The following is a 13,368-nucleotide window of genomic DNA, read 5'->3' on the forward strand; positions in this document are numbered from 1 at the left end:
GACCTTTTTTCTGTTTTAATATAGATTGACAACAAACCTGCTATCTACTTTTAACAGATGTAACACTAAAAAGCTTTCTATCAACCGATGATTGAAGCCTTTTTTAAGAGATTAGGTACACTACTTGTAGTTTCATCATGATTGTTGTTTAAGCTAGAGAAATGCAATGACAGGTCAAAAGCCTCACAGCCGTTTATGGTGATAGTTAGACTAATTAAATACTTGCACTGTACCTCTTTTACGGGAATATTTTGGCAACCTGAAGCTCTAAAAACAAGAACCATAAAAGAATTGAAGTCAAATTTGTTACAGCAACTGACATGACAACAGGCCTTCAGATCCTGAATGTGCCTACAGGGTTGCTAATTCAGGATAGGTAGAATCCCCAGTTAGTGCTGTGACCTCTTTATTTAGATCTCAATTTTTTCTTACTTCTTGTAATACTTAGTATATAGTTTTTTTCGTCATTTCACATGCATTTCCTAGTCTTCAATAAAGTTCATTTCGCTGTAGATTACAACAGTGACTCCTTTTGGTATCATAAAGGAGCAGAATCAACAGATGAAACCCCAAAATGTTTAGATAAAAGCTTTAGATAAAATCCCAAACTGGCTGAACACAGAAATTGATGACATTTAATGCAGACAAGTGCAGAGTGTCACATGCAGTTATCAAAAATACATACGTATAAATACAAAATTGTAAACCCTGGGCTTGAAGAGGCTAATTATGATTTATATTGACAGATCATTTCTATCTTCAGGACAATGTGGGGAAATAAATAATGCAAATGCTAAGATATCTAGTTAAAAGCACAGTATTTAAATGAAGGGAGGTTATGGTAAAAGTATACAATGTATTAGTAAGCCTTCAATTAGAATATTGTGTACAATGTTGGTCACCAGATACTAAAAAAACATTGCTTTTCTGTACAGAGTAGATCCACCAAATAATGTACATTGCATGACTTAAGGAAAAGTCCTTCACTGACAAGCTGAAAGAACTGGGCCTTTTCAATCTTGAATAGAGAAGACTATGAGGAGACTTAATACAAGCATTCAAAATTCTAAAATGCATTGAAAAAGTACTGGACTGGACTAGAATCACTGAAAACCAAGAAAATTAGTCACTTCTTTACACAGAACATAAGTATGGAACAAGCTACCAAGCTACGGTGTTAAAGGCAATGGGTGTATTTAATAAGGTCTCTGTCCAATCACAATGCTACTGGAGACAGAACATAAGGCTTCTCCCTTTGCCTTGCTCCCCAAGTACTAACTTTGCTGTGCTAGCTTTGACTTTGTATGTGCAGATAGGTGGACTATGAAGACATTCTGTATCCTGTAGCGCTCTGATTGGATGAAGAACTAATTAATATTCATAACCATAAAACTCAATGATTTCTGACTATTCTTTGAATAGGAAGAAAATGACTTTTACAGCTGGAAGACAGAAATAAAAAAATAACTTTAATCATGTTGGATGAAGCATGTCCTGATGCACATATAAAAGCCCTTTTGAGGGTAATGCCTCAGTAACTAGGTATTTTTATTTCTTACTATTTTTCTTATTGTATTTGAATGATGTATTTTTTGTTTTCTTAGTCTATTGTAGCCGAACCTTCATGAACATGTTTTTTAATTAGATTTCACGCCTCTTTATTTTGAATAATTTGCTAACCTTTTCAGATTTCTTTGAACAACTGTTTTTTTGTTTGATTATGTGTTTCATATTTATTTAAATTAAAACATAGAATCACGATAGAAAACAAGATTTCCACGTATAGGGAATATAGCATTTAACACCATTTGTTTTTGAGGAGATTTGAATATATATACATAAAGAGTAAGATTCAATAAAGGCAAACATAAATATTACTTCAATTATCTGTAGCTTTTGATTGCAGCTCCTGATCAGTTTGTCTTCAGAGAGAGAGAAAGAGAAACCTGTCTGACACAGAACTGGAGAAGATAAAGGTATTATGTGCTGAGACAGACTGTTTACGAGCAGTTTCAACTCTCAATGTAATAAATCTGTAGGCCAGGTATGAAATCAGATGAATCATTGGAGACTGCTTAAGAACTTAAATTATTCTGAAAAAAAATGGCAGAAACCACAACACACAAGTATCTTTTCAGATTCAAAGAACTAATGTATTATAATACCCTCCTTTTTTCAGACCATAAAAAGCCTTGCTATGACCTTCTTGACTGGAAACTACCTATCACTTTGGAAAAAAACAAATACTTGTGAAAATCCCCTACAATCCTTCAGAAAACAGGAGAAAATAGGAGAAACAAGCCATCATTGACTAATAAACAGGGCTAAAACCAGTCTTATGAATGCTCTATTATTATCAGGAAATTATCTTTTCTTAGAGAGGTGCAGTAACATCTGTGAGAAAATTCAGACTCTTTCTTCCCTTTGTACAGCATACTGAAAGGTCAACCACATGTGGCATCAATTTAGCCAGAACTTCTCTTTTTTTTTTCAATTCCTGTACTGATGCTTATTTCAATTTCACTTTACACTGGTCTTCCTACTGAGCATGACATGGAGGTTATTAACTGGAGTTCGGGGGCGATAACAACGACAGGTCAATCCCACACAGCTCTACCTAATCACAATCATTATAAAATTAGCTATATATTGAACACATTTTGCATTTGTCTCAAGCATTCCTATTCTATCCCATCTCCACCTTACAGCTACCCCTTGATTCTCTCCATCTGAATGGGGTTCGAGGCTCCTCGTTCCTGTGGCCAGGAGGCTACCCATTAACCAAACGGGTCAAGCCAAACTTATCTCGCCAGTATTGCAAACACAAAACATGCAAATCTTGGAGGTCGTTGTCCTTGGTAAACTAACAGTCACTTATTAAAAATGAATGATTTATAGAGAATAGCACAAAACATATGTAAACCAAGAAGGCTCCACAGCCACAATGTTGTGTTTTCTTTCTTCTCTTTTCAGCATGGAATAAACCTATTTCTCGTTCCTTCTCTAAATTGTTTCTGTTTTGTCTTATGGTGAGTCACATGATTCCTTGCTAAGACGCCCTTCTTTTGTCTAACTGTGGTGATGCTGAGGGGAGGCACATGCAGGTACGTAAGAGCCTAGCAGTAAATCTTTTTCAGCTTCCGTTGGAGAGTATGCAAGAGGTTCTGTAGATTCAAGGACAAGCCTTTTCTAAGTGAGAACTATAAGAGATGAAATTGCTAGCAGCTGTTATACATAGGGAAAACCTCTATTATTCACCATTTGCAGTGTTCGGATTCCTTTGCTTTGAGCCTTTCTAGTCCTTATTTTCTGCCTTCTTTCTTCAAGTTAAAGAAGGTTATGGACCTTTCCTAAACCCTGGCTAATCTTTCATTTTCTCTCTGCTTTTGACAAAGTACAAATGAAGGGCAGTGAGATATACAATATACAAATGTTAGAACTAAGACTTAATGTCAAACAAAAGTAGTGATTTTTAAGAGGAACTGACAGATTTCTCAAATCTAACCCAAATCCCTCAATCATAACTTCTTGTAAGTTAAATATAGATAAGATGTTCCCATTGCTGCTCCCTAACACCTTGTAGCCTGATTTTGTCAGATCTCAGTACCTATAGTATGTATTGGGGTGACACACCTCTTGTTGCAGCTGCAAGTGTCTTGATAGACCAGTATGTGGCACTCTTCTCTCCTGACGAATTTCCAAAACCAGTGCCTCAGTAGGGTGATTCGAGACACGGTGCTTTAGGAAATGCCATTTCCTCAGATGAGATATAAAAATTGGGCCCTTACTACCTGGTCATGAAAAATACCACAGCACTGCTTGTAAATGTAGGGGTGCTGATCCCACAGTGACCACCCTAAATTCACCTCTTCCTTCGGTGGGTGAAACAGTTTCTCACTCCTCCTCCTGAACTGCTGTGTAGTGAAACGGCGGGCACACGGTGTCTGCCACAAGTTACTTCAGCAGTGAATGAAGTGGGATCCCTCCTATAAGTAAATCACTTTGGGATCCATTGGGATTAATAGCACTATGTACAGTATATGCATTTTATTGTAGGAGTAATCGTAACAGAATGTTATTATTAAATAGAGTATATGCTGTTATCAAAGCCTTTCCTCTCTATTCACACTTGGGTAGTGTAATTCCATACAATATATTTTACAGAGAATCTCATCCACTTCTTTATTTCTAGTTAACCCTACTGGTGATTACACTAGCCCCTGAAATCTCTTGTGTGGTTGTGTGGTTTGCTTTGCATTATTTTCTCTAGAAACAGCTTCCATGGTGCTTTTTTCTTTTTTCCTGCACATGCTTACACACAACAGAGAGTATCTGATTTGTATCTTGTTCTACTTTCTTTGTCTGCTGATGTAGCAGGTTAACTGCTGTTTGTTTCTGGAGGACACGATGGGACAAAACGCACACTGTTAACATAAAAGTAATATTTATGTCCTTGATTTGTGATTCAAGTAGAAGTGTCATTTTGCATCAATGCTCAATGGTCTAAAATGCTTTGTTTATAAGCTCCAATCAATGCTGTTGGATCTTGGTTTGACATAATGTTAAAAAATACATTTTTGTTTTGTTTGATATTACTACCCTACTCATAACAATGAAATGTATCGATTTTATGAAACCTCTAAAAACCTCAGCCAGCCTGTTATTTTCAGAACATTCAAAAAAATGTGACTTGTGTGAAAAGCATTGCATGAGTGTTTCTTGATGCATTAAAAAAAACAACCCATAGGCCATAATAGACTAAATAGAACGAGGTCATCATCTTGGAGAAATTGCCTCTTTAAAGAGAAATTTTGCACAAAGCACTCTTTCTGTAATTTTTAATGTTAAACCCCTGAGTAAAATAGAGAATCATTAACCTTGCATAGCAGTCACACCTCAGGGGCACGAAAAGCAACATTACCATTTCAGTACAGCAGTGGTTCCAAACGTAAAAAAAGAAGAGAAAGGCATCATCACTTGGAAGCCGTGTGAGGAGGCTGGAAAAGCAGATGCTGGCATGAGACCTCTCCGTGTACTGACAGGGAAAGTCCCAGACAAAACAACAGGTTAGGTCTGCAACCTTGTATTTTCCATCCCAAGAATTCACTGTCTGCCATCATTAGTATGCCCTGAGGCTGTCCAACAACAGCACACACTAGTCTGGTTTAAAGGTGATGAGCACTGCATCTTCAGCTTGCAGTAAACACCCCCACTCCTCACGGCCCAGAGGTGTGATAAATGCTGGCTGGGTAAACAGCAGTGCATCAAGATGCAGTATGGACAGTCATGAGTTGGGCTATTCTCCTTATCACTGAACCTCTAGGTGATCTCATATTCCCCTTCTCTCTCAATCTTTCACCTTAAGCTGCCAAAATAAATTCATGACAGGATAGTTTCTTAACTGCTTTGTTCGCCCCTTTGTTTCTGTGAAAAAATCCTTCATATTTTTTAAACAAAAACTGATGAGGACTAGAGAAGAGACTGAGAGGCCATTTGATTTTTACCACTCTCCATGTAATAATAATAATAATAATAATAATTCCTTATAAATATGCTTTTCTGGACACTCCATTCACACAAAGTGCTTTGCAGGGAATGGGGACTCCCCTCCACCAGTGTGCAGCCCCACCTGGATGATGCGATGGCAACCAGAGTGTGCCAGAACGCTCCTCACTGGGGAGGAGAACATGGGGACTCCCCTCCACCAGTGTGCAGCCCCACCTGGATGATGCGATGGCAACCAGAGTGTGCCAGAACGCTCCTCACTGGGGAGGAGAACAGAGGGATGATATAGAGGCCATGATTGGTAAAGGCCAATGAGAAATTTGGCCAGGACACCAGAGTTATACCCCTACTCTTCTCGAGAGAGGGCCTGGTATTTTTAATGACCACTGAGAGTCAGGACCTCAGTCTTACATCTCATCCGAAGCATGGTGCCTTTTTACAGTATAGTGTCCCCGTCGCTATAGTGGGTCATTAGGACCCACACAGACTGCAGGGTGCGCGCCCCCTGCTGGCCCCACTAACACCTCTTCCAGCAGCAACCTTAGTTTTTCCCAGTTTTCTCCCATCCAGGTACTGACCAGGCTCACACCTGCTTAGCTTCAGTGGGCTGCCAGTTGTGAGTTGCAGGGTGATATGGCTGCTGGATGTGAGCTATAAGGTGGTTTGCTGTGATTGTGTAGTTGCTTCCTTACTGGTTGTTAAAGTGAAGACACATGATGGGCAGACATGAAGAGCTGTTGGTAAGGTAGGAGCTCTTTAAAGTATCTCCAGTGACATATTAATTCAAAAGCTCTAATGGCTTTTCTGAAATAGATATTGCTAATTATATGGATTTACAGTTGATCTCACTGCCAGTTTTGTATTGATCAAAAGAACTAGAAGACAACTGACAGAAAAATGTATAATGTGTTTTTTTTAACTCTTGGAGCATTTTGAGATCTGTGATTGTGATGACAAATCCTCCCTGCAAAGGTCAAGAGGGATTGTGCCAACAGCAGAGACAGATTTCCCACAAATCTGAAGAGAAAAAAAATCTATATGAGGTTTTCAATTAAAAAATCTATTAAAAAATTAGAAATAGAGGAGTATGAGGAGGTATTCAAACATATTAAGGATTTTTTTAAGACTGAACGTGAGAATGAGAATGTAGAAGTAGGTTTAACCTTTAATCTCGAAAATAATTATTTATTGCAAAAAAAATAAACGTTTAATCTTTTAATTCGAAACTAGTTCAGTATGTTATTTAGTCTTTAAGTTCATGAATAAGATCTTCCTCCTGACATTCCCAAGAAAAACAGATTTAGGGGTTTAAACCCCTTTTTGTTTAGGAGATATCATAGTATCACAGCGATTTTCCTTTCTCAATGAAAACCTGTTGCTCTGTAGCATTTTCAGTTCCCTAAGAATAAGTTACTAGTAATAATTTTCTCATCTGCCTTATAAATAGTTCATTTTCATGTGTTTTTTTCTCTCCCCTTCCTCTGACTCTGCCACTGCCTCTCCCCACTTTCTCTGAAATGAATAATCAGTCATCAGAATAAAATAAGTCAAAAGATTCCATTTTGTAGAGCAGAAATGAAGATGAAGTAGAACAGCAGTGCCCATCATTGCTCAGAAATCCAATTTTTCACTGACTGTTCCTGAGTGAAACAGACATGTTCAGGCCTAATTCAAGTTCCCACAATTAAATTTCCAAACAGTTCCAAAGTTATTACCTTATTTTAAAATCAGTTTAAAGTAAGATTATATAAAAGTGTTGATCATCTAGAGTATAAAACCTAAAATTAGATTTTCCATTTTCCCATGTTTACTTTGTATAATGGTAATACTTTAAATGCATTTTATTATATTATAAGCTTTAGTTCTGCCTCTGAGACTCGCTCTCTCGTCTTTATTTATGATGTAAATAATGGCAGACACAGAAGGAATTCTAAAATTTACAAAAAAATTATGTAAAATCTCTTATGTAAGAGAGAAATATTTTCCTACTTACTGGGGAGAGCTTCACCACACAGCATGACAATGACACAAAGCACATTGCCAATGTAATTAAGAAGTTTGTCAGAAGAAAAAAAGTAGGAAATCTTGAACTAGCAAAGTCAGTGTCTGGATTTAAATCCAGCTGAGCATGCATTTCACGTGCTGTAGAAACAATGGCAGGCAGAATAGCCGAAGAATAGGTAAGAATTCAAAGTATCAAAGAAGCAAAGCATCTCAGATTATTACACAAAGAGTTTTGTTGGCTTAACGGGTTACAGATTTCATGCAGTTATTGCATTAAAAGGATATGATTGTGTCCAAATATTTATACTCAGTGCTTATGGTTACATGAAACTTGAACACAAAGTACAGTAGGTTTCTGTTTTAATATGACCAAACATATGCATGGAATTACCCCCAAAATTAATTGCTTTTGTACTTATCAATTATATCTATGTCAAGATCACAAATACAAATTGATTGGAAATCAAAAAATAAAAGATTTGACTTTGCTGTCCCAATACTTTTGGAATGCATCAACTGATTCATTTTACTATATATCTTTATGTATCTTGCCCTCCCTATATCTTTCTTTCAAAGTCCTTATTGCTGAGAAACTGTCCTATCCTGTAGCTGAAACAACAATGCTACAGACACAATCAAAGTGAGTTAAAGCCATTCACGTCTCTTGGGATTTGGTTTCAGTACACATAAAATATACTGTTGAAAACAGATTAATCCAAATGTGACACAGTGAATGAATACTGAAGCTGTAAATGCTTTATTGGGAGTTATGTAAAAGACTTTTGTATCATTTGGGTAGAAAACGCTTTTGATACATCATGTATTTATTTTTTTTACTGATGCTTTCCGCATCAAAGAAAAAAGAAAAACCGAGAACTGAGAAATGAAAATCCCACCAAAAAATTAAAATACTTATTAATGTTTTCAATGTGGTGGCTGAGGCACATATTTAAATGCCTGAGAGTTCCAAAAAATCTGTTGGTTCGGGTCTTATGAAAGTCTAATTCACAATGGGAGTGGTTTCTGTTTTAATAATCAATTAACCTTGTCACACTTACAGGACTTACTTACATATATTAAAATGTTGAAAGAAACATGGCCATTTGAATGGGACTTTAAATGGGCGTCTAAAGTGCAGGAAGGGTTAGGTCAGCTGAGGAACCCTCGATTCATTATACAGCAGTGGTCTCTGGCTGGGCAGGGCCTGCAGAGCTAGGTTATACAAATGGGAACTTTAAGTCTATTTGTTTGCACTTCAGATATTCTCTGAGCATATAGTGTATGAAGCACATATAGTATATTCTGCATAGCTTAAAAGTAATTTAAAATACAGTTATACCTTTTGTTTCTACAGTAGGTCGTTGCGGAAGAATTGTGCTGAAAAATGTTACAGATAAATGGGGTGCATAATAAAAAGGATAACTAACACCTCACACCATATAGAAAAGAAAGGGAATGTTTCTATTTGATTAGCTAAAAGCTCATTAGAGACATACGGGCAAGAAAAAAAGGTTTAAAGAAATAGTGTCTAAGCTCTGCTGAGAACAGACTGGTAAAATATGAGCAGCAGCAGTCCAAGGGTCTGTATCTTGAACTAAGCGTTGGCCGTGTGATTGAAAAAGATATCGACTCCTGCTCTCCCTATCTTTCCTTGTGACAAATCAGAGATTAAACGCTCATTACAAAGATAGTGCCTCCACTGCCCCCCATCTAATGTGTGAGACAAACCTTTGATATCTCTGCAGGAGATTTTGGTTTATACTGCAGGGAAAAACTAACTGGAAAATACACCATGCATGTAGTCACATTTTACTTGCATTTAAGATATGAAATGCTCTTGGCTTCCTTTACTAACCATAACCTATCCATCCAATGCTGTTTTTTTTTCCCCCACCATAGTCTGAATGCCCTCAGGGGACTGAAAACACAGCAGGGATATGGTCTGGTGGTTACATCAAAGTCGTAAGACTGCAATCAAGTGAGCACTCAAAGCACTGCAGTGCTCTAATTATATTCAGTGCTATGCAGCAAACCCAAAAGTTTGTGATTAAAAATTTGACATCTTTTCATGGAATACATAAGATCAGTCCAGGCAGACGAGCTGTTTAAGTTTAAAATGACGTTAACATGCACGAATGTAACGAATGCTAAGAAAAACATTTCAACCTTTGAATATACCAACTTTATCAGTAATAGAGACACAAGCAAGAGTGTGTAATCAGAAAAGATGTTCTTACCTAGGCATTTAAAATGGAGTCTTCATGACAGACAAAGCATTAGATGTCGCACTGCCCGGCCATGCGCACACGGGCACCCAAGAGACGGACGGTTGACTCTTGAGTCTGATCAGTAAACAAGCAAATCGCTACAATAACTGAATGACAGAAATGATTTAGTCGTGTCATTGCATTTACAAGCTCTTGTGGAAAAACATCAAGATTTATTTAAAAAAAACTGTAATAGAATTTAAAGATATTAAGTTACATTAATGTATTAATTGTAATCATTTGCGTGCAAATTAGGTACTTCTAGGCCTATTGTGACCTGTGCTGTAGCTGCAACCGTATTTTTATGACGATTGTATACATGACAAGCATTCTCAGGGTAATTTATGGTTAAATACTTCAACTGATATTTGATGTTAAATGAAAAATATAAAAAATACATTTTAAAACAGTAAATCTATAGAGAAAGGTGTTGATGACTTATTATTGGCGTGACACAACATTCATCTTGAAATTTCGGTTTCCCTTTCCTGTGAGCATTAACGTTTTCGGGAACAATTGTTCGTAGCAGAGAGAATCCAATAGGTTAAATTCAACGAACGTCACAGAAAAGGCACTGGGATTATTTACGTCTCTCCAGAACACACCTTTTTAGAAAAACGCTTTCAGGTTAATTGTTGGTTCCAAAACAAAACCATTGCTGCCATTCCTTTAAAGACTTTCCGATATAGACAAGCTCACCGGGACAAAAAATGAAAGGAGACGAAAGTCGACATCGCACAAGACAGAATTCTCTGTGAGCATTTACAGGATGTGGCTTGAGTTAACCACGGTTAAAAAATAAACCTTTGAAACCGATCAAGGTTTCATCATTCTATCTCAAGTTCGTAACATGGGAAGCATATAAGCCACACCGCAGAGCCAAAGGTAGGTTAGACAATGCGTTTAATGGAAATTATCCTTAAATTAAGAAAATAAATGAACGGAAATAGGAAGGTTTGGATTTGGAATGTGTTCTTATAAACCTGTCAGTAATAAAAGCGTGGATGAGGATGCAGTTTTTCTGATTTGCTCAAAAAAATGCAATTCGTTCTACGTTGCTTGGGAAAACGGTGCTCTATTAAGTTAGTTTGCTGCAAATCAATCACTTAAAACAAAATTGCAATAGTAAACTGACGAGACACTGAAATAAACCGATACTAATGCGTTGAGCCACACCACTGGACTGCATTACACGTTTTAAACGAATCTTATATAATTTGTCCTAAGATTGTTAAATGAATTCTTGAAAGTGAAAAGTGTGCAAATTTAACTACACAAACCGCTTTGGAATATATTAATGTAAATAATGCCAATTCAGGTTTTGCTAGGAGATCGAAAAACTTGCGCTCCTTTTTTATGGTGAAGTGCGATATAGAGTATTCCAACGATCAGCGTTAAACTGCATCTCGCAGTAACTTCGAAACTGATAGCAGCATAGGCGTGTATCTCTTAGGAGATGCGTACTGTACAGTATATCCCCAAAAAATAGATTTAGTTCATGTTCTATCTTCCTTGTGTAGATCAACAATCATTTTTCCTACACTGTTCTCATTTTTTTCCAGTAAACCAAATAATACAAACCTCCAGTCACGTAAATAAGATTGTCTCTCACGTTAGGCTTTTCAGATTTACGATCAATAATGCCTGAATGACAACGACCTCGAAATTAAATCTTAACAGCCAGCTAGACATAATTCATCCGTCTTCCCGGGAGAATAAGAGAAATCCTGTTCAATTCCCAGGCATTCGATTTTATCATGTGAAATGCAGTCCTAAATAGCACTGACTTTTTTTTTCATCAAATACTAACACAAAGTAGGATTCTTCCATTGAAAGTATGCCTTTCTGTCAGCATGACACTACGTAAGAGATTACCAAATAATCAAATCGATTAGTATTGGACGGTCGTTCTCACTTCCATTTAAAAACCTTTGAACATGGTTTTTTAAAATTTCAAAATGTAAAGCGGGCACTCATTAAATCCCTGACTCAAATTGACCATCTCCTATGAAAACAATATTGATTTAGTTCTTAAACATATAATGAAGCAATGCCGCGACCCATGATATATTATGTCTGCCTGCTTGAGTATATGTATAAAGAAATGTAGATCTCTGCTATAAGTGTGGGACGGGTCTTTGTTTTCTCCAGATTTTTGTTTGTTTCCGATAATAATTTCTGCTAACTCATCGTAATTGTTTAAGCGCAGAAACTGGCGACGATCTTATTACAGATGTAAACAATCGGCGTAGAGTCCTTTTCACTTAAAGTGACGCATTATGAGTTGTTACTGAATGCAGTATTTTCTAGTTATATGTGGATTGTTACGACGTGTAGTCAAATGTTACCTTTTGATACTTTACTCCACTGCGGAACGCTGAAATGTTCAGTACATGGCGTTTTGCCATCCTATTATCTCCCAAATCGTTAATTAGATGCATGTCTTTAAGCTTTTGTCTAAAAGACTAAGAAAGATCATGTAGAATCCCCTGTTACTGCATACAGTGTTAATATTTTCTCCAACAAGCCACAACGTAAAATTGCTCTGAAACACTCATTCCCTTCACCACTGCTTACACCGTGCTCATTCCAAATCATACTGCCATTTGGCGTGATTTTGATAAAGTGAGAAGTTACAACAATATCACACTCATGTAATTACTACAAACGGGGAAAAGGGCGAAATTCTGTTAGTTGCTCACTACAAAAGAAAAGGTTGAGTCCAGCGACTTCAGCCATTGCCCGCTTCTAATTACCGCTTAAACGTTTTCAGCACCACCAGGTTTGGACAGCGATTAAAAGCAAGGTCTCAAATTAAGTGCAAACGACGATTACGTGGTTTGCCTATATATTACGGATCGTGTGTTTATTGTTGACATTTTTCATTTGGACTCAGTTTTTCTGTTCTTAAACGTCTTTCTGTCTACACCGGACCATTATGGAACAGTATCCTCCCCACATACGTGGATCTTAGCCAACGTCAGGACAGCAACCCACCTTCTGCAATATTAAAGAGAAAATAATGCCTACCGAACATATGGATGTGTCCTTTGGTGATAGGATTGAAACTACCGCAGGATAGCAGGATAACGTGCGTTTTAGTCGTTTCGGTCATGACTGTCTTTTTTCCCCCCAAAACGATGATTTTACGTCCAGTGCTTGCGTGCCAAGTGAGTCCGCTGCGGATGAAGGCGAGGTTCAGACTGAATGCTGCACCAGCTTAGTCTCCCCTTCCTAGACGCAGTACGTCACTTGTTTCCCTGCCTGGTGCTTAAAGGCACAGGACAGAAAGCTTTTGGAGAGGTTTTGGTTCAATGGTTCAATTTTTACAACAGACAGCCTTGGCAAGGGAGGTGTTGCACGATTTCAAGTCTTCTCCAATAACGATCACAAATAATGCGATGTTTGCTGCTGACCTGCATCCTTTCAGCAGTATTTGGCCGAGGAGAATGTTCACGTCAATTTATGTGGTTTGCCAGACGAAGATGTTTCCCTTACTAAGGTCTACAACGGTTTGCTCTAACTGTGAAATTGGTTCACCTTAGTGAGTTTTTACGGTGTTGCCCCTATAGGTTTCACGTGAAACGCGGCT

The 13,368-nt window shown here is 37.5% G+C and overlaps 1 protein-coding gene across 1 annotated transcript in view; it reads right to left on the minus strand.

Annotated features, from left to right (window-relative positions):
- The window catches only part of nmnat2 (nicotinamide nucleotide adenylyltransferase 2), a 63,657-nt gene extending 50,650 nt beyond the window's left edge, over positions 1-13,007 (minus strand). Inside the window, exon 1 of the mRNA XM_088598185.1 lies at positions 12,807-13,007. Within this exon, the coding sequence (XP_088454311.1) occupies positions 12,807-12,891 (85 nt within the window). The 5' untranslated portion in view covers positions 12,892-13,007. The remainder of the gene's footprint in view (positions 1-12,806) is intronic.
- Between the last annotated feature and the right edge of the window lie 361 nt (positions 13,008-13,368).

Source organism: Lepisosteus platostomus, chromosome 11 (genome assembly GCF_059453375.1).
Source record: "Lepisosteus platostomus isolate fLepPlt1 chromosome 11, fLepPlt1.hap1, whole genome shotgun sequence".
Lineage (NCBI taxonomy): Eukaryota > Metazoa > Chordata > Actinopteri > Semionotiformes > Lepisosteidae > Lepisosteus > Lepisosteus platostomus.